This window comes from Anguilla rostrata, chromosome 18, assembly GCF_018555375.3.
Source record: "Anguilla rostrata isolate EN2019 chromosome 18, ASM1855537v3, whole genome shotgun sequence".
Classification (NCBI taxonomy): domain Eukaryota; kingdom Metazoa; phylum Chordata; class Actinopteri; order Anguilliformes; family Anguillidae; genus Anguilla; species Anguilla rostrata.
Genome location: NC_057950.1, coordinates 3,875,880 through 3,897,745, shown reverse-complemented (window position 1 = coordinate 3,897,745; position 21,866 = coordinate 3,875,880). Strand labels below are relative to the sequence as shown.

The 21,866-nt window shown below is 43.1% G+C and overlaps 1 protein-coding gene across 18 annotated transcripts in view; it reads left to right on the top strand.

The window, feature by feature from the left end:
• col13a1 (collagen, type XIII, alpha 1) overlaps positions 1 to 21,866 on the top strand; it is a 60,835-nt gene that overhangs the window by 22,766 nt on the left and 16,203 nt on the right. For 10 of the 18 annotated variants that reach the window (XM_064316779.1, XM_064316782.1, XM_064316777.1 and 7 more), the window contains 23 exons: positions 669 to 752; positions 983 to 1,024; positions 1,607 to 1,624; positions 3,068 to 3,094; positions 3,607 to 3,651; positions 7,045 to 7,071; positions 8,564 to 8,608; positions 12,274 to 12,309; positions 12,422 to 12,466; positions 13,436 to 13,522; positions 14,667 to 14,693; positions 14,906 to 14,941; positions 15,036 to 15,113; positions 15,214 to 15,237; positions 15,581 to 15,625; positions 15,969 to 16,013; positions 16,375 to 16,509; positions 17,370 to 17,441; positions 17,628 to 17,672; positions 18,214 to 18,264; positions 18,551 to 18,577; positions 19,113 to 19,199; positions 20,780 to 20,815. In XM_064316779.1, coding sequence (XP_064172849.1) covers positions 669 to 752; positions 983 to 1,024; positions 1,607 to 1,624; positions 3,068 to 3,094; positions 3,607 to 3,651; positions 7,045 to 7,071; positions 8,564 to 8,608; positions 12,274 to 12,309; positions 12,422 to 12,466; positions 13,436 to 13,522; positions 14,667 to 14,693; positions 14,906 to 14,941; positions 15,036 to 15,113; positions 15,214 to 15,237; positions 15,581 to 15,625; positions 15,969 to 16,013; positions 16,375 to 16,509; positions 17,370 to 17,441; positions 17,628 to 17,672; positions 18,214 to 18,264; positions 18,551 to 18,577; positions 19,113 to 19,199; positions 20,780 to 20,815 — 1,164 coding nt within the window. The remainder of the gene's footprint in view (positions 1 to 668; positions 753 to 982; positions 1,025 to 1,606; positions 1,625 to 3,067; positions 3,095 to 3,606; positions 3,652 to 7,044; positions 7,072 to 8,563; positions 8,609 to 12,273; positions 12,310 to 12,421; positions 12,467 to 13,435; positions 13,523 to 14,666; positions 14,694 to 14,905; positions 14,942 to 15,035; positions 15,114 to 15,213; positions 15,238 to 15,580; positions 15,626 to 15,968; positions 16,014 to 16,374; positions 16,510 to 17,369; positions 17,442 to 17,627; positions 17,673 to 18,213; positions 18,265 to 18,550; positions 18,578 to 19,112; positions 19,200 to 20,779; positions 20,816 to 21,866) is intronic. The other 8 variants (XM_064316780.1, XM_064316781.1, XM_064316784.1 and 5 more) reach the window with 4 other exon arrangements.

Here is a 21,866-nt window from a genome sequence, read left to right as displayed (position 1 = left end):
TTAGTCTCCTGGTTGCATATGGTTGTTACCTTAGGGTAATACTGAAAGGTATTCATGGATAGGGTTTATGAAAGGGCCTTTGATCTTGATCTTTGTGTTTCTTGTCGTTGCAAAGGTTAAGTATCTCTGAAAGAGCACGGGAAGCGAGAGACGTGATATTTTATCCTACAATCACATCACAATAGCCTCAGAGACAGCACCTACACTCACAAAATCTAAAACTCACACACTGGCGCCTATGCATCTCCAGACTAATGTATGATCGTGGTATCGTTTCAGTGTGCCAAAAAAAACAATTGTTAAACGACAACCAAAAACATCCACAATTGACACTGCAAAAAAAAGACATCAATTAAATTTTGTATAAGGCTTATCAACTGCAGAAATGATTCTGATAAACAGACCCACTGCAGTGTTCTCATAGTATATGGTTGACTGCTCACGTGACACGCTACTTAGGGATTAAATAATGCAGCCTACAGCTCACTACTCCAAACATGGTACTCCAGAAACAAAAAAAAACTGACCCGGCCTTCTAACCACCCCCCTCCGTCCCCCCTTATTAAATCTTGCTAATACTGCCATTCATTAACATACATCATTCAAATGCTCATGTGCGTGAAAAAAATAATAAAAATCATGGCAGTTGGTAACTTTGGATTTCTTAGCAGGGCGAGCCCGGATTGCAAGGTCCTCCAGGACCTCCGGGGGCTCCAGGGACCCCAGGGCCGGCCGGCACTAATGGATTACCGGTATGTTCCAGTAACAGTATGGTGCAGCTTTCATGCTGCCAGGGAAGGATTCAACGCTGACATTTCCTTTAGCGTTTTACTTTTGGAGGCCTCATCACCCAGCTTAATATTACTGATAAAATGACTTATAGCTTACTGATGTACTACTTCATAAGTATGTTTGTACGGACAGGCTGACAGTGTGTGTGTGTGTGTGTGTGTGTGTCTTTCTGATTTTTATTTTTTCTTAGGGAAAACCAGGTGAACCTGGAAAGCCAGGAAAGGACCCAAGGGTAAGTGAAATTGGAGCACAAAATGGTGTCCAGCTTGCTTCTGGTTTACATTTACATATGGGCATTTAGCAAACCGTCTTAGCTAGAGCAGCTCACATAGCTTCCTTTTTCTTTTTTTTAGCATCCAAACCATTTATACAGCTGGATACTTTATTGAAGCAATTCAGCTTAAGTACCTTGCTCAAGGGTACAACAGCACTGCCCCATCTTGGAATTTAAATCACTTCTGAGTTACGCGGCCGTTTCCTAACAATTATGCGACGCTGCCATGAATAATGGCGTGCCAAGTTGAAAATTGGAATCCAAGCTTAGGCCCAGTCATCACTTATTCATAATTAAATGCAAATGCTTGAGTTTTTTTTTCCTTGTGAACACAGTTCGGTGAGGCTTATACAACTTAGATGAAAGTTTAACACAAGCATTCATTTTTTGAGTCATAATGAAGGAAAAATGCTTGCTGAATTCAGGTGTCAGTCTGCAATGAACACAAAGGTGATATCATTATTATTCAAATACGGGTTTCAGATTTTAAATGGAAATTTCTATACACTGAATCACATTTTTAATTCTGTTTATTTTCAGATGTTACCTGGAATGAAGGTAAAATTGAGATGTTATCTCTTATTTTGACTATTCTATCTTATTTCTCACTGTTCACAAAAGACTAGATTGCATATTATTTAAACATAAGGAGAGAAGTGAAACGTGTGCTTCTGTTTCTGTCAAATTGACATTACTTGTTCATATTTGCCACACAAAGGATAATGTAGGCTGTCATTTGGGAACCCCTGATTAAACCTTTGCTGCTCTCAGTACTTATCAAAGCCGGAGCTCTGTATACAGCGGTGACCAGCTGCTCCTTTCTATGATAAAGCCAAAACATTCATTTGGATGATTATTACTATTACAATTAGACAGCAGTGAAGCTTTCGGTTTGTACGAGGGAGCTTTTTGTACCTCACAATTGTCCAATTAGGGGTTCATGGAAAAGCTTTGAACCCCTCACATTGGGATAACTATAGTGTGTGGTTCCTTCGTTTAAATTTAGAGATTAATATAGATTTTTATTTTAACTCCAGTGAACGTGTCTATTTCACCTTTAGAACAAAAGCCGGAAAAGCTACGGACTTTGTTTTCCATGTTGCTTAGGGACAGAAGGATTTTCCCCAAATTCAACTGCAATGCATTATTTAGTGTGTGGAATTTTAATCATTCAACATAAAAACACTAAACAGGAGTAAATTAGCACACCCAGGCTGAGATAAAAAGCAAAAACAAGGTTGTATCACAGGACGAACATGAAAGTGAGTTCAGTAATTGGGGGCTGGGGTGGAGGGGAGCGGAGGGTTGGTCAGCTCCAAAAATAGCAATTACTTCCCTCAAATGGGTTGTGTTGAGATATAGCCATTGAGGTCAAAACATACCATAAAACTAAAATAAAAGCACATATTTTTTAAAATCACAGAATACCAACTGATCATGACATATTGCTGATGCATTGAAATGTATGGATGTTCAATTAACGTTCCATAGTATGTTTCATACATACAGCATGCAGGAGTATGCAGTATTACAATGTTCATTACATCGGCACTGTATGGCCTGGGCACAGAGAAACTGATAAGGAAGTAATTAAGGATAATAACCGCAGGAAAAAGACACTTTGAATGACTGCTCAGTTTTTCTGGTAGGTTTGAGCTAACTGCCCAGCGCACAATCTCCCACTTGACCTCTGTCAGCTGCAGCTGCCCACACACGCCAGCATTTTTTCAGATCTGCACAACAGTAATGGCAGTCCCATTCACCAACTACTCTGCCTTCTCTTAACAGCTGATTCACATCTCGGCTACATTACCACTAGCTAGCGAGCCGCTGTTGTGCCGATTTGCAGAAAGACTGGTAGACCTACAGCTGTGTCAACGGCAGGGCGCTAGTCAGCCGCTACATCCTCGCTAGCTGGACAGAGCAGGGCTTGAGAAGGTGGATGTGCCTTTTCACAGCCTCTGTGCTAATGATGGTTTTCTTCCTCCTCTGTGATTTCAGGGTGAGCCGGGCACCCCAGGGCTGAAGGTAAGTTTCGGAGGTCACTACGAGCATTTCCTGATGTGGTCACCGTTTGTAAGAATAACCCGGCTGCATTCTGCCCCCTGGAGGAAACTCCTCAGACTGAATTCAAATCGACTAATTTATGCAAGCAGTGGCCACTTCATTCATTACAACATTTCACAAAAACACATCTGCAGAGGATTACATTTTTAAATTAGTCCTTGCATAGCATAAGAGATGTTGGGCATTCAATGGCCTGAATGATCCACATTTTCTGGTTTTAATGAGCCCCCCCCCCCCAGATTAATACTCTGGTCATCCATTTTCTGCCTCAGAAGATGGTGTTTACTATGATAAAATAAAAAATGTGTGGTAACTTAGCATGTGTGTTCTGTCAGGAAAAATAGGAGGATTGCAGAGTTTAGTAAAATCACCCAGGACTTTCTGTTTCTCAGTAGCTTCTACCTCCTTTCTTTCTCCCTCTGTCTCTGCCTCTCCTCTCTGCTCATCTATCCATCTCTGCTCCTCTGTCATAGGGAGATCGTGGCGAAGCTGGCCCCCTAGGTCCCCCAGGTCCTCAGGTAAGACCTGCCTGCACACCTGGCTGTATACCTGGTTAAATGCCCTTTTCTCCTCATTTTGCTGCAAACTCCATTATCAATTCAGAAAAGCACAAGATTGTATATGTTGTCCTCTGTCAGTTATCAAATGTTTTCTGGCATGGGAGTGACTTTTCTGCCCCAGGCTCAGTGATTCACTGGCATAAACCATCATGTTATTCACAAAGCAGCCAGCCACATAGATGTTACATGTAAAAAATGCAACAGTCTGACCATAAATCACTGCATACCTCTCTGGCATAAAGCAGCCATATTTTCCAATCGTGTTCGGATATATAAACTAATAAGACAAACATAGCTATCCTACCTTATTTTCGAGGTGGCTCTTCCTTGCTGTTGCTGACGTTTGAAAAACTGTCATATCCATCTAGAACAAAATGTATTGCTTTAAACTTGAGGATAAATTGCAAACACTTACCATGTGCAATGAATTACATTAACACCTTTTTACAAATCGATTAATAATTATCATTCCCCCCCAATCACAATCAGGGCAATGTTAGCCGACAACCTACCAACATGGTTAGGCCAGGAAGCAGCAAACACCTTTATCAGACTAGCACTAATACAGCAAGAGGGCTAAATTGCAATTGTAATGGTAACATTGTTTATCCAAACATAATGGAATACATTCTAGTGGACACTAGCTAGATACGCAGTTTCGATAGTAGGACCTCGAAGTTTGTAATTGCTAACGTTACCATTGCATTGGCAAAAAGGAAGGCTTGTTGTGTAGGTTCTCACCGCCAGGTAGCTAACTTTAATAGCTGCTAACTAATTAACATGCGAGTTACCTATGTTTAAATAGCTATTTTAAAGTTTTATGAACACAGTGCATTCGACCGATATGTTCGACCCAGGTTCGACCTCATAGAAAAAAAATTCGTTAGAATGCACGCTTGCCCACTATCGCAAAACTTCTAAATAACTTTTTTGTCAGTTAACCGTTAACCATTCAACGTTACGTAACTGAATTGCACAGAGGGCTCGTGGAGACGTCAGTGACGTCACTGAAAGGTACTTTATTGGGTGGGGTAGGCTCTGGGCTCTACGGTCTATGGGTAGGCTACATACATCTTAGTATAGCCTAATGTTCGACGTGAAACAGTAGCCTAGTAATATATTGAAATTAAATAATTAATTACTTTAGAAAAAAGGTCAGTAGCCCACTAGCCCAGCCCTCGCCACTCTGATGCAGACCCAAGTGTATTTCTATATAAGCTTCTATGCTGATGGAAGTAGCCAAAACTATTTATTTATTTATTTGCTACAACCGTCCTTCTTATTCCTTTTGACGAGTAATCCTATTTTATCTAAAAATCTAATCTAAAGTAGTCCTAATTGGTCCAGTGAGCCAAGCCGTAACGCAGCCTCTCGTCCATCATCGGTCACAGACGCAGCTCAGCCTTTTGCCTTGAAGCACAGCGGGAAAGCGCTCTTAAACTCTCCGGCTGTCAACCGGCTCAGTGCTCAATAGCTCAGGCTAATGTATTTCCTCTGAAGCGGCGACTCACGAGAGCTGTCCGCTGCTCCCGAGGTTCAGTCCTCCTAGCTCAATGGGGTGCGGGCGGCGTTGGAAAGGCAAGTCCCCTCATCAACTTAACGGTGCAGTTCCAAGAAAAGCAGGTCGGCTCTCGGCGAGACTCCCAACCCAACAGGTTAATGTCTTCGCCATCTGTGCGATGTCGAATTTTTGGCACTAGTCATTTGAACCAGACCGCCCCGTGAAAATACGTGCTTCCGTAAAATGAATAAATAGCTGTGTCAACTGCCCGTAGCTTATTTTTCCACGGCTCTAAAAATATAAGTGATTCGTTATTGATGTGCTCACTAAATAGCCTAGCTTATCACGATGACAGCCCACCGTTTTGAATAACGAATAACAAATTTAGCAACAGGTCATTTTCAGATTTAATAGCTAAAGCCATTCCTGCTGGTTTCCTATTTTCTTTAGACCCTGGGAATTCTCTACCTTTTTCCAATCTCTCAGAAATCTGGTCTTTTTAACTTGAGGTTTCCTCTGTCCAACTATTTCGGAACTGTTTCTGCTGTAAAGGCTTCCTGTAAAACTTTAGCCTAACGGATTTATTAGAAGCTGAGCAGGTGCTGTAGTGTCCGATGATAGTATGAGTGATCTTGGTTCTGCCCTAACAATAGAAGATGGATGCCGCATTTCTTTTAGAGCTGTGGGTCATTTTATATTCGGAGGCAATCTGCTTCTTGCAGTTTGTGACATGTCGAGTTGATGATGGTGTGCACTGTTCACAAGGTGAACAAACGAGAGCTGCATTTTTTTAAAAAAGTAACAAGACAGTCAATCTGTTTAACAATTAATGATTGAGCGAGCGTGTCACGTATAGTTGCAAGAGTGGCGATCCTGTTGAATGATTGACTGGAAAATGTGCTCAGTTGATGACGTTTTGATTATCACCTAACATTTTTGTTGTCTGAAAAAAAATCAGTTGTTTGTGATTCACATAGGAAAATGCTCCTTCCCTGATTTAAAATTTTTATTCATTATAAGGCAAACATTGTATTTGTTTTCAGCTGTAGTTCCAACTTGCACTACCACTCTATACATGTTATGGGATCTTTTATTACAGCTACTTCACAGTTCATGAGCTGTGCATGAAATCTAAACTTAAATTTCAAACGCAACTATTTTCTATCTTAAAAGAACTGTAGAAAATCAAGAGTGTATGTAATTACTATTTCAGCAGTCTTGCATCAAAGAAAGTGTTTATGGCATCACCTGGTGGAAATCCAGTGAGTTGCAGTTTAGTCCTTGTACTGTAAGTAAAAAAGGACAAATCAGCTTCCAAACTATTTAGTTGAATTGGCAACCGACACATATTCGTTGAAAATAAATCTATGAGAACCTGACTGAAGAAGGTAACGTCAACAGTTCATTTCCTCCTAAGGGGATCAGTATGATTTTCACAGAGTTGAGAATTCCCCTGCTTTGGCTTCAGGTCAGTAGTTTTATAGTTGATCTGACAACAAATTTCTATAGAAGCTAGAACAGAGAACTCCAACTGACGAAATGAGAAATGAGAGTCAGGGCGCTGTGACATTTCTCAGTTTTATGTTCATTTTTTTATTTTTTTATTTTTTTTAAAGCAATGAGAGCTGGGTGGGTTACAGTGATGTTACAATGCTGTGCTGCGTTAATAAAGAAATCAGTGCTTCAGATGAGCCTTTCTGAATGTTAAAGACCTGAAGGTGCAGAGTTACTTGGTATGGGTGTGGGGCTTAGAGTCCGGTCTTTGGTGCTAAGCAGTGGTTGAAAGCTCCTTTGATTGATGGTGTGTGACTAATGCTCAATGTTTGTGTTTTCTCTTCTCCCTTTGATAGGGACCAAAGGGAGATCAGGGGTTCAAGGTAAGAGCACCCTCTTGCTTCCTGCAGTGTGTGTTTACGCTCTTGAAAGTAAACTACAAAATTACAGCACAGAGAACTCAACTTTGGCTAAACTTTGGCACTGGCACTGGCACTGGCCTGGATCGGAATTACTTTTGTTCAGACGGCATTGTGAAGTCCCTGAAGACAATACGCCACTGTAGTCTTAATTTCTACTGCACAGTGTTCCAGCTAGTATGGATAGTTGAATCACTTTTATAGTAAACAAGCTTAGCTCTAGAAAGTATAATTTGGTGTTTTGGAAACAATGCCGCATCCTTTGATTCTCAGCTGTTTGGCTGTGTGATTAGACCTTGGCTAACCTCCACTAAGGCGCTAAGACACTTGCTCGATTCTAAGTAGCACGTGTGCCCTCTTTTGTTTAGTGTATGAATTATTTCTTCCTTAATGTCTGATGCGTAAAGTATGAAGCACATATCTCCTCCTGTCACTTTGTGTGAAGTGTGAAGAATCATTTGCTTTCAAGTCCTCAGGTTATTTCCTTCAGAGCAGTACTTTTCATGGAATGCTTCCACCAGCAGTTGAAAGGTGCTTTGTGGAATCACTCATTAAGAACCAGTAATCACTTTATCTCGATGAATGTTTGTAGTGCAGTGCCAATCAAAATACCGGAGAGAACTTCACAGTCCTATTCCTGTTTTACTCAAAGGGAATATTTTCATTTACAGAATAATCAGATCGTACGTCGGTAATGTTGGCCGCCCGTTAAATTTACACCTGCTGTAGCCCTCTAAAAAAAAGCAAGACAAAAACAAAGCACTTAAAACATCAGATATGATCTTTTTATGAATCGGGTTTCTTTGTGTTTCTAAATCCACACAGAACGGCTTCTGAAAATATTTGCGCAGACGTCCACTTGCAAAAAGAAAAAAAAAAAATATGTGAAACGAAAGCCAGAGCCCTTATCTTCAGTTGGGGTGCAATGGGGAAAAGTTCGCGCGCAGTTCCTGTGTCTGGGCCTGACTTCAGCCCAGCAGAAAGCACTGTGGCCTCGCTCAATTCCCTCCGGCTCAGCTCCGATGTTAGATTCATTTTCCTTCTTCCACCCGTTCTCTGGACCACCTAGAAAGTCCGGCTCCTCAGCAGAGAGGCCAAAGTTTAAGCGGTGCAGGACTTCTTTTTTTGGGCGGGAAGGGTGGAGGTAGGGGGGGTCACCTCAGGGAGAATTACGAGTCCCTGACTGTTCCATGTTGTGACAAGAATCAGAGATTCCTTCCCTCCTTTGATTTCATCTCTGTTCTTTAAAACCCGCCTCATCTGCTGCTTAGGCGGGAAATGGATTATACTGCAAAATACTGAAATAAATTATGTTTGTCAAAAGAAAAAAAAAGCAGCTGAATTTCACAATATATGGGCAAATATTCAAATAAGATGTAAATCCTTATGTCTACAATATATTGCAATATATTCCGTCGTATTCCAAGGGTGTCTCCAAATCACTGTGTTCCTGCAGGGAAGTGAAGGGGAAATGGGTCTGAAAGGAGAGAGAGGAGAAAAGGTAGAGTCTATGTGCTGTGAGTGGTGCCCTGTTTTCTGTGTGTGGATTTGGTGTGTGTCACTACTTGCATGGATGTGCTGTAAATGAGTAAAGCAGAATGCATCTCAACATTGTAGATCTTGGCTCATCTGGGGTAGTCATTTTTGAATGTTTAGTTGTCGTTATACTAAACCTTTAAAGAGTTTGCCCTCGTAGGACATTGGTCAAATTTTCCAGGCCCCGTTTGCAAATATATTAATAAATTGCAACGTGTGTTGTTTAATCATTTTTACAGCTCAAGTGCATTAGTAATAGCATTCACTTGAAGCTAAAAAGCACCCAGTTAAAAAAAAAAAAAAAATTGATATTTTGTGGAATATGCATATACACGCAGGTTAACTTACACCCATATAGTGGTAGTGTTGAAATGTCATGTTATTTGAGGAAGGAGACATGTGGAAATGTCCCATGCCACACACAGTACTGGGGCAAGTATGGAAACAAGGGTCTGGTTTTTTAATTAGTGACTAATACACCAGCAGAGAGTGCGGTCCCCAGACCCCCCCCCCCACCCCCGCCGGACTCAGAGTGCGGGTACAATGGCGGGACCGTTATTTGGCGAGCCAGCGGAGCGCTTGCGTTCACTTCCTGTTCCCGCAAGTTTCCCGCCAGCCAGAGCGGAGCGACCGCGAGCTCGGCCTGTCGCCATGGTGAGCGGAGGTGACCGCGGGTTTATCCCGTCGGGACCGGGGTAAATACAGCGTTAAGGAGCGGTGTGTCACGGGAGCCGTACCCACGGCGACAGGGACTTTGTGAACGCTTTTTAATAAAGAAAGAGGGCTTTCACAGACGAGACTTTTAATGCTATTCAAGTAAGAGTAATAGCCATGGTTCGCCAATGCCCTTTTAATTTCCTTTTAAACGCTGCCATTGTTCCTGCTTCAGCACAACAGCATTTTAGGGCCTGTTATATTTCAGTATTACTAGACAAGCGACACCTTAGAGTTTTGTGAGTTAGTGGCCGCCGGTTGGTCGGTTTGTGCTTGTGAAATATTTTGATGTTATGCATCAGCATTAACTGTCAATGGCGAACTCCCCTTGGCCAGGATTGAATGGTCAGCGTTTTAACGAAACCTTTTAAAACTCACTTTACTGCGTGTTGCCGTGGACGATGGCTCTGTGAGCACTCCCTCTGATTGGGTAGGAGTGTGCAGGAGACAGAAAGGGGTATTGATGACAGTGTACAGTTTAGGAGGTCTGTTCTGGGAAGTAGATTTAACGTGCCTTTGAGCTGATGTAATAGTTTGTTATAGTAATAGCATGTGAAGGTTCGCTGGGTGCATCTGTAGAATTCATATATTAATTTTAAGGATGATGCACTATTCTGACCAGTAGCATTATTTTCTTTCTGCATATATCCTTGCCACTTCTCTCAGCAAGTCTAGATGAGTCCTCAAGAGAAATCTTCAGATTTCCAGAGTCCAGCTATGTTTTTAATCTCATCAAATTGACTGTTTTTAAAGACTGCGATGGTTTCATGCCATGGCTGGCGATGGGCATTTTTCTGTGCTCATTAGTGTCCTCATCACAAACCTCAGGGTGAATCCATCTTGATTTCAGTCAAGATTCAGGCAACCGAATGGTACTGTACGTTAGCACAACGGTTATGTAAGGGCGCCCACTACAGAACGGGAGGACTGCCAGCATCAAAATAGCAAACAGGGCAGTGACGACAGATATGGTGGATGTGCGGAATGGCGAGAGCCGTCGGGTAATGAGAGGATCAAAGGGTTCCTCTTCCTCTTCCTGTTTTCCGCATTCAGGCAGAATGGCGTTGCGATTGAACAGCGGCCATCCCCGCATCTCCTGATCCCTGCTTTGGGACGGGCGGGGGCCAAAACCCCTTTCATCTTCCGGGAACCTGTGACACATGATCCACCCCAATGGGATGGGGGGGGGGGGGCTGCTGAGCTGACGCCCCGATTTAAAATGCCCGGGGGGCAAGCGGGCACCACTCTACCCTCTGAGTGGCACAAATGCGGCACCTGTCGCAGCATTTAAAAAAAATCCACTTGCTGCGCGTCGGATCCTGGCAGCTGCCCTGATCGTTTGCCCCTGAGCTGCCCTGACCAGCTGCCTGTGGGCGTCAGCATTCCGGTTGACCCGCCCCCTTTTGCCAGAGCAGGGAGGAGCCAGGAACTCTCTGAAGTTCCATTCCCCTACTGTAAACGGTTGTAAGGACTGAGAAGTCACTGTGGTCTTTTTTTTTGGGAGCTCCTGAAAGAGAGGAAAGTCTTCATGCTGTATAGGTATTGGCACACAAATTAGATTTTCCTGCTTATGCAGATCTTTTTCCCAGAAAGCAATCATTTTTCCATAAATATGAATGTAGTAAAACAAGTGAGTGTTGACCAACCTACTAAGATTATTCTTAATCTCATCTCCTACAATTGCCAAGTAACTTAGCAGTTGGCTTTGAAATCAGAGTCGCATAGACTGAATTACACGTGCATGGCTTGTGTGTGGAGTGTGTATAGATGGTTGTACCCCTTTATATTCACAGTTGTGTTTTTGGCTTTTGACTGGTCTGACCTAATTACTGCTCACCTTACGTGCGAAAACAATTCATGCTTTATGTTGCATGATGTTCATTGTCTGAGTTAAATATGTTCACGTTGGCAATCGCGGTTATTCCAAAATCAGTTCCTATTTATCTCAGAACGTAGCACACCTGAGATGAAAGGTCTTGCCATTTGATTTAATAGGCCCGGATTGGAAATGGAAACATTGCTGACTCTTTTTTTTTTTTTAGCAGTTATCCATTTTGAAATTTATATGGTGTGGCGCATCTGCGTCTCAATAAACGTCCGACCGAGAACGTTGCGAAGACAGCATGTCGCCTGCCGTTGCCGCAGCTGTGACCGTACATCAGTCTGCCCCTTAATAATGTCTGCAGTTTAACTGGAGGCAGCACAGAAACCTGAATTAAACGGCTGCCTTGCATTCTTTGCTATTCTTAGAAACCAATTTGGGCAGTTAATCAGCCGGCAGCCAGTTCAGGGCCCTTGATGGGATGATAGTCTGTTTAGTTCCGTGTTCAAGTGATTACCATCTGTTCCTAATGTCGTCAAAAGCGTTTTTTCAAAATGGGCGCTGGTTTATTGCGTCGTTGCACTTCTGGCTGAAAGCTGAAATGTCTTGTGCTGTCTAAATATTGTTTTCTCAGCATGTTGTTTATTTACTGTATACCAAATGAAATCTGTTCCAGAGCATGTGTGTACAAGTGTCCTTTCTAAAGAGTCATTTTTCAGATGCAGGCCCTAGATTTCTGTATTTTGTGTACAGCACGCTTGCCTTTTTTTAAACAGATGTCTTTGAAAAGGAGGCATGATCATGAGTTCTAGTCAATTGTAGCATGCGTGCAGGCAGCCAGACTGACTAGTGTTCTTTTTTAGCCATCAAAAGCTAAGGAAAACATTAAAGAGTTCCTGTTTTTATGTTAATTTACCGTTCTGTATCCTTGCCCACTATTTCTTTATATATGGGACTGTGTTGCATGCTAGTGCGTGTACATACAACACATATAACATAAGTACTTTGTGAAAGGGCTTTCATTCTCTTTGCGTGTTTCTGTCTCTTTCTTTCTTGTCCTCCCCATCTGTGTTTTGCCCTCTGGGCCACCGTAGGGACACCCAGGATTTCCCGGTATTCCTGGTCGAAAGGTAAAGAGCTTGGTGTGAGGATCGCGGTTATATGAAAAGTGCTTTGAATACGGTTTTATCATAACTGCACCATTGCAGGTGTAACGCCTTAACCATTCCTCCTTTTGTTAAGGGTCAAGCTGGTATTCCCGGTATTCCTGGAAAGAGGGGATACAGGGTAGGCCTGGTTTGGGCATGTTGTTTCCGCTTCCATCGCACGTTTGTGATAAATACGACCACGTTTCCCATTTGCTTTACCCATCACAACATGACCGTGATAATGCATACAGGTGCGTCGGTGGAAATAGGCTAAATCTTCATCATTGGCCAAATTAAGATCCAGACCACAGTACACTTTGTAATTCTTTGTGATGAAATTAATTTCAGCAAACACTGAAAATTGGATTCTATAATTATAATCCTGTTGCATTTAATTTTCCAAAGTGCTTTGCATTAAGAGAAAGGACATTAAAAACCGAATGAGTCCAAGACCTCTGTACAAAACTCAGACTCTTCAGACTTCTTCAGCTGCTTCTGAGTTTTGTTTGGCTCAAAGTTCAATGCTTTCATTTCTCTGAAAATCTGGTGCCAGTCATGTGACTCACGTCTGTGTACTGAGAAATATGGAGGTTTCAGGGTCTGCAGGAACGTGGATATTTTTGTGCAGGGAGTCTCTTCAGCCCTGTTCAGACTACATAAAATGGATTCAGACTGCATAAAAATGTCCTTTCCTGTTGCTTGTCATGTGTCATGGGACTCAGTGTGTTTCAGAATAATCTGAAATGTATAATTTGGATTGCTTTGAATTTTCAATGGTGTATTTGTTAGAAACCCTGTATAATACACCTGAGTTGACGCTTCTTTTGATTGCTGTTGTGCTGGAGTGTTTCACTTGATTACTTTGTGCATTAAGTGATGCGTTAAACCTAAAAGTGTGTGTCTGCATATTCGTGAATAATTACATCATTTTAGCTATTAGCTAAAGCAGTGATCAACTTCAGGATTTTTGTCATCTATACCAAAATATGGAGAATGTTTTCTGTGGATATATTGTGGCCTTCTCTATGCCATACTACATGCTACACATGCTGCACTAACATTGGGAATTAGAAGTTAAAAAATTTGATCTAATTTCTTATTGTCACAGGGTGACAAGGGGGAGCCCAGTACAGGAGGAGCTGGAATCAAAGGAGAACCGGGCCTGCCCGGGCCTACAGGACCCCTGGGGCCCAAGGTACACTGCACGGCCTTCAGTGTGCTCACCACAACTCTGACTTACAGGACCCTAAAGCACCACAACTCTGACTTACAGGGCCCTAAAGCACCACAACTCTGACTTACAGGGTCCTAAAGCACCACAACTCTGACTTACAGGGCCCTAAAGCACCACAACTCTGACTTACGGGGCCCTAAAGCACCACATCTCTGACTTACAGGCCCCTAAAGCACCACAACCTGACTACGGGCCTCAAGCACCACATCTCTGACTTACAGGGCCCTAAAGCACCACAACTCTGACTTACAGGGCCCTAAAGCACCACAACTCTGACTTACGGGACCCTAAAGCACCACAACTCTGACTTACAGGGCCCTAAAGCACCACAACTCTGACTTACAGGACCCTAAAGCACCACAACTCTGACTTACAGGGCCCTAAAGCACCACAACTCTGACTTACAGGGCCCTAAAGCACCACAACTCTGACTTACAGGGCCCTAAAGCACCACAACTCTGACTTACAGAGCCCTAAAGCACCACAACTCTGACTTACAGAGCCCTAAAGCACCACAACTCTGACTTACAGAGCCCTAAAGCACCACAACTCTGACTTACGGCCCTAAAGCACCACAACTCTGACTTACAGGACCCTAAAGCACCACAATCTGACCAGCCTAAAGCCACAACTTGACTTACGGGCCCTAAAGCACCACAACTCTGACTTACAGGACCCTAAAGCACACAACTCTGACTTACAGGACCCTAAAGCACCACAACTCTGACTTACAGGGCCCTAAAGCACCACAACTCTGACTTACAGGCCCTAAAGCACCACAACTCTGACTTACAGGCCTAAAGCACACAACTCTGACTTACAGGCTAAAGCACACAACTCTGACTTACAGGGCCTAAAGCCCAAACTCTGACTTACAGGGCCCTAAAGCACCACAACTCTGACTTACAGGGCCCTAAAGCACCACAACTCTGACTTACAGGGCCCTAAAGCAGGCCTGGCCTACAGGGCCATAACCCAGGCCTGGCCTACAGGGCCCTAAAGCAGGCCTGGCCTACAGGGCCCTAACCAGGCCTGGCCTACAGGGCCAAAACGCCTTATAGGGACGTAACCCAGATGTAACAAATATCTCCTTTTCAATTCCCAGGGTGACAAAGGAGATTCAGGTGTAACGGTAAGCAATGGACTTTTGCCATTTTGTCATTCTAGATTACGCGCCGTCCTATTGGACGGCCCCTTCTATTGAGCAGCAGTCTTTATGTTTATGTTCAATATGAAGAAATGTATGGTCTTTTTATTGTTGCTGTTGTGAGCGAACATCGCTCATAATTATTGAAATATAAAACTCAGATGCAAGAAACGGTTTTCTCTTTGATTGGTTGGTAGGGGGAGACAGGACCAGAGGGGCCAGCTGGGCCAAGAGTAAGTGAAGTCCATATATACAGTATATACGTATTTTAAAAATAAATATCATTCCAATATATAATCACACTGACATTTCTTTTCACCTTTGCAGGGTCCTCCTGGTCCAATGGGCGAACCAGGGAAATCTGAAACTATCGACTACAATGGCAATTTCAATGACAAATTCTTGGTTTGTTGAATTTTTATTACTTTTTTTCCCACTGTAGAATATTTTAAATACAGTTTGCATATGGATTTTCATTAATATTTTTGGTCATTTTTCTTTTCAGGATATTCACAACGTGCCTCTGATGGTAAGAATTAGCCTGCCTGCACATGCAGTTCAATTCTAAATATAGCAATACATAAATATAGCAGCAATATGACATGAGTTCACTGGTTAGCCTTTTAACAATGTGGCAGTGGTGATGCATTGCAATGAAAACAATGCAAACGCAGCAAAGGTCCATCTAGAAACCACACAGCAGCCCACTAGCAGTCCAACTGCCATGGCTGATGATCTGCCAGTGCTTTACAAAGGCGCTCCAAAGCATTATAAGAGAAAGCTAATTAGTTGGTGAATGGTCTTGCCAGTGCCACCTCTGCTGTTGTGCCACATTGTTAATAATATGACTCTCCTTTTGCTCGTCTGCCAAGGGTCCCCCTGGACTACCTGGGCCTCCTGGGACACCTGGAACAAAGGTATGGGCGTCTGAATATTTACATCCTTGCATGTGTGCACTCAACAGCTGTTTCTATGCTGGTTAATTGTATTTTTCCATGCTTTGTATAACATATAACTGAACCCCAAGCTGAGTACAAATATTGCTGTGGGAGCATCTCTAAGAATTGGACTCCAAGGAAAATACAGGTTCCTTCTTAAATGGCATACCTGTGGAACAACATTGTGCTTATCCTTACAAATAGATGCCCCTTAAACAACCTGCAATCATTCAACTGCGATATTGTCCAGGTTATTTGTAGTTTAGGTTGCTATTTGTACCCCAATTGGTAAATTCCCGCTTAAAATATTTGTTCCCTCTAGGGTGAAGTTGGATTGCCAGGCCCCCCCGGTCATGATGGTGAAAAGGTATATTATTTATTCTCCGGGATGTTTCTATGAAAAAGGATTCACTCCAGTAATGCGCTTTTGAGAGACTCATGATCTAATGGTCTCCTATATCTACAGTTAATTGGTTAATTGGCAAAGTCCCGTAGTTTTGGTGTAGAACACTGGCTTCTATCTTTTATGGTAGCAATCTTGGGTATTGTTTAGGTTTTTTTTCCTTTGCTCAGAATTAGTGTGGTTTCCAGTGCTCTAAGTGTTCTTGTGATGATGATGATTATGATGATGATGACAGTGTTCTTTATCACAGGAGTGATAGCTGGTGGGAATGGTGACGTGTGGTAACCGTGGAAACAAAGAGTTTGTTTATTCCTTCTTCCACCAGGGTCCCCGCGGAAAGCCGGGAGACACGGGGCCAGCGGGTCCGAGGGGCCCCGAGGGGCCCAGAGGGGAAGGAGGCGTCACGGGCTTCCCCGGGCCGAAGGGCGACAAGGGGGACGCGGGCCCCGCTGGATCGCCCGTGAGTGGTTTCGGGAAACGCACCGTACCGCGGTAGCACCGCGCCGCTCTCTGCCCAAAGAGCGCCGCGGCACTGTAATTAAACACCGAGACGGGGCTGAGCGCGTCGAGCACTTTGAACCGCCCTCAAATTACAGACCCGGCATCGGCGGTGACCTGGAGCACGTCAGAAGTCCTGAGGGGGATTTAACGTGGGATATGTAGTTTTTGATGAACAGCCCAAGCTTTTGCTCAGTCCTTTTGATCTTTGACGGGGTTCCAAGTCTTGAGAGCTCTGGAATTACGCACTCGCACACTTACCAGTATTAACTTTGAATCTAAAATAAGTAAATAATGGATATCCTCACGCATGCACTAATCCACACGAGTGCGCAGATCGTTCATTCACTTTAAATGGAATGGTTTTATTTTATGAACGAAAAACCATTTGGATTTCGGCACCAAAAAGAAACATGAAACAGAAACCGTCCGCAGTGTTTCAGACATGACGTGGTCTTGTGTGCAAAGGTTTTATTATACCGTATTATATGCAGAACTGTGTACTGTATGACTATGAGAGGGTCGGGCAACATTGCGTCCTTTAATTTAAGATATTTCCATTTTTCATCATTTTTATTCTTCAGTCCCTTGAGGGAGTTTGAGATGCAAAAAAACATTTAATGCCTGGATGGACTGAAGTTGTGATTGGATCATTAACATTTCTTCCACTGCCTTGTGAATTCGGAAACCAACTGCTCGTTTTGACATGTGAATGTCCCAATTATACAAATTACTGTTATTTGAATCAACCGTGCAAGTTTCCAAATTGAGCGACACTGCCCATATGTGTAATCCGCATTTCCCACTTCCTTGTGTCTGTAGGGATTAGATGGCCCTACTGGTGAAAAGGGCGTGGCGGGCCCACCTGGTCCCATTGGATTACCAGGCTCAATGGTACGCAATGGTGCCCCTCTGTGATGCTGTCTGTGCCAGAGAAGGGTTGTCTCGTGTTGTCCTCATTTGTGTTCCGCAAGGAGGAACGACGTACATTTTCACCTTCGCTGGAATTAGTTCTCTTTTTTGGAATTGCGAGCCGAACGTTGTTGTAACATTTTGCCCATGTGACTCTCCCTACCTCAGGGTCAAAAGGGGGAAGCTGGAGAGAAGGGTGGGAGGCCAGACATGGTGAGGATCTTTTGGCCTTTTGGGGTTTTTTTTGTTTTTTTTTGGTTGGCAATGAAACACGGCCTTGTGCCTAGGGATGGCACTGCATAGAGGATCATTCGAATATCTGGCCATGATGTAAAAAAAAAAAAATTGTTTTCATCATCATTCAAATGCTTGCTAATGGGAAAAGCAAGAGGCTATCCCAGTTTTATTATGATAATAATGACATTCATCAATGATATTCATTCATATTGGTACCCAAAGAATGTTAGTGTATCAATTGACCTGGGATGCCACATCCCATGTACATATTGTAAGCGCCTAAATTTATGACACCATAACCATTTACTTCATAACTGAGGGGACTCATTGGTGCAATCATAATTAATTATGATATTGTACAATTGACTGTTCTGGTAGGACCCAAATCCACTGGCAGTACAGACCTTTAAAAAGACAATGGTACCGATTAGCTTGATGCTAAATCTTTTAGAGTACTGAAACAGATATGGAAGGTTCATCTGTTAATATTAAGGATCTCATCTTCTGTTTTGTGCAGGTCCATGGGCCCCCTGGGCCCCCAGGACCACTAGGACCAGCTGGCCCCGTGGTAAGTGCAAACTGGAGGTGGTGTTTGGTGGAGGACCTCACGTTTCCCAGCATGCTCAAGTTTTCGCATATCTGAAAGCTATACAATTGGCCTATATGAGGTGGACAATCTTAAAGTCACTTCCCAGTCACTGTAGCGTTTCTAGACCAAGGGACCAGATATCGGAGATCAGCACCTGTTTTAATAGGCTAAATGTTTGCATTTCACAGTGTTGTGATACACAGAGTAACCCTGGTGCTAAGCTGCTTGGATAGTACCTAACTAAACTTATTCATGTGATTCTCAGGGATCTCCAGGACTACCAGGGCCAAAGGTAAGAAGTTACAAGAGCCACTTTTGCTCCAGAGCAATGGATGAATCATCTCAACTGTTAAACCGAGAGCACTCCCTTCTTAAGATGAATAAGCATTTCCCAAAATGAGAGAAAGCACAGTGTCAGCAGTCCCTCTGGTCCGTGAGGTACCTGCAGTGGGCCTGCAGCTGGCTACAGCAGTAATGGTGCAGCACAGCTGCTGGACTGCAGAGCGAATAGAAGCGACATGCTAGTCTGTACCCTCTCTGATTCATGGAGGAAGTTGCCATGATGGGACAGATGCCTATGTTTAAAACATGCCTACGTGAAAATGGAAGAACTACAAAAATGGTGGACACACAGGTTTCCAAGTTATTTTATGCACTTTCAGTGGCAGTTCACTAAAAAATACAGTTTTACTGAGAACCCCAGTATTTGGAGTAGCAGCAACAATTTAGGTGCTGCAAAGATTAATTTGTGCCACATTTGTCATTGAATTGAAAAGCTGTATTGAATTGAAAAGCTATCGTAAAAAACTGCTCCTCATTTGTTTCAGGGGGAGCCAGGTATTGGCATCAAGGGGGAGAAAGGAGGACTTGGACTGAAGGGAGAAAAAGGAGATAGGGGCCATCTTGGGCTGCCCGTGAGTATCCATTTTGTTCTTCATCCCAGCTTTCAGTTGGCCCCACCTCACAATAGGGCCTCTACTTAATGTATCGCTGATTTGCTGCAAGATCAAATACAGGCCAAAGTCTTGTGAAGCACTGCTGTCACAATCTCAACAGCAAAGAGTGCTTTTGACAAATCCCAGGATTAGCCATTTCGATTTTGAAGGTCTTTTGCAAGGGACATTCTGGGGGGAAAAATCATGTTTGTTTTATTTACATTTTTTCTTGGTGTTATTTATTTTATTTTATTTTTTGGACTAATTCTCTCTCATGCTTCAATTATTTTTGAGAATACCAGGGAGATTTCACCTAAAAGATGAGGCAAGGAACCTGAGGCAATTATTTAATGTGCTTGGAAACAAAGCTGAGTTTGTTAGGGTTCCCAGAAACCCTAACAAAGCATTTAAAGATGAACCACAGGGAACGTTTTCAGAGTTCAATGTAACATGCATGTTACGAACACTTTCCCAGTATTGAATATTCACACACATCCGCCATTTAAAAAGTTCTAGATCTGCTGTGCTGCTGCACTAAGGCACGGCATAAGGCTGAGAGAGCAGCAGAACCGAAGCTGCTGACGTGTAGCATTCTAGCAATTATCATTACTGTTATTATTTTTTTATTACTATTATTACTTAGCTGACAGACTAATTTCCAGGTATAGTCCCTGGGAAACTAAGATTAGACTTGCAGCAATAAGGCTACTGGTTTGAAACCCAGGACGTATAGTGCTGTTGCTCTCTTTAACAGGGTACTTAATTTCGATTGGCTTCAATGTCAGTGTTCATGTCCAGCGAAGAGGATGTCATCTGTGTAGTGTGAAGCAAATTAATACTATTAAAATAACTGTAATAGCTTTGAATCTCTGTGTGTAAATTTATAACTATGATGAATGGTTTGTGTGTGTGTGTGTGTGTGTGTGTGTGTTTGGGTTTGGGGGGAGGGTCCTGTATTTGTGTGTGTGATGTAGTGTGTAGTAGCATGCTATGAGAGGAGCTAAAGGTGAATCTAAGGGATTTTCCTTTCCTAACTTCTGGTTTTATCATTGTGGTGTCAAAGGTCTTTGATAAACATGTACTAGCCACATCATCAGTGGCACAGTAACTCCTTTTAAATGGGTCAGAATGAGCATAGGAATGTTTTTTTTTTCTACTCATTGGTGAATTTAAAGCAGTGGATTACACAGTTTACCCACCTCACCTGGTTTCTTGGGCTTAAAATTGTTGCAGCTTTCATGTTGAAAACACACAAAAAAAAACTAAAAATTTGACCACTGGATCAGAGTACAAATCGATATGATCCACCCGTCCAGCCGTGTGGAAATACACGAACAAATCAGCTGTGTGTTTTGAAAGGAGTTACTGTCGATTTCCCATACCATCACAATGCCATCACCCCCTTCCTCCTCCTCATCAAAACTGGATTTTTTTTTGGAGTCCCACAAGTCACTGCTTCACTCACCTCCATCTCAACCCCCACCCCCAACACCCCCCCACCCCCCACTCCCCCCGCCCATCTCTCCTCTCCGCTCCCTAACTGTGTACACGCTGTCCAGGGGGCTCATGGTCTAGACGGCAGGCCGGGTCCAGTGGTGAGTGGCTCACAATCCCATACCTCGCACGCCCACTCCCCTCCCCCAACCAAAACCTCTCTCTCTCTCTTTCCTCTCCTCCACCCCCTCCCTCTGCTGCCTGGCTGCCTGTCTGTCTGCGTGCATGTCAGTCTGCCTGTCTTCCCGACAGCTTGGTCTGCCCGAGTCCCTGTTCACTGGGGGGACTCTATACGTCTGACTCTATGAACACACTCTCTATGGAGATGCAATGGCATGGTCTACTTCCAGCTCTGGGAGCACCTTGGTATCTATTAGTTTGTAGAAAATGACATCTGTACTCTACGTTTATGTTGAACATAAGCAATGAGTGGTTTCCAGTTCCTCATAACAAAAAGCTGGAAACACGATGTACTCAATTAGCTCATAAAAGCAAATTATTTAAATCGAATCCAGTAGCCTAATTTGGTGTTCCCAAAGTTGGAACTCTTTGCCTTTGCAGGTCCATTCAAGATGTGTGTGTCTCTTTTGTTATTTACTTGACATCAGCAGTTTAAAGCTTTTGACCTCTGACCTTTGCGATGACCCATAAGCGGAGCATGCTGGGATACGTCTGCATGTTCAAAGTATACGTTGTGTTAACACCATGCCAAATATACGCCTGAGGAGCAATGTTAACAACAGTGGTGAAATGTTACTTTTCTGTCATTGATTTCTGTCAACAGCAAGGAGAAACCAGGGCAAGTTTTATTTAATTAATGTTTGGCTTAAGGTCAACAAGTTTGAAAAACCCCAGTAAATCTTCCTCCAGCCTGTATAAGCGTACAGCAAACAAAAATGTCGCAAAATATAAATCTACCAATCTGGGGGGGGGGGGTATTAGGAGATTAACTGTGGTGCAGCTCAAACTGCTGTGGATCACAGGAAAAGCGCCTGCAGTATGAATCAAAAACACTTGGCAGAACCCAAACTGAGGCTTGTTAACCTGCAGTATAGTTTTTTTATACTGAAATATTCCTCCATATATTTATATATTTCCCTCTAAAGCTCCACTGTTCAGATGCTACCATTTCTGCCGAGGTCATTTTTCGGG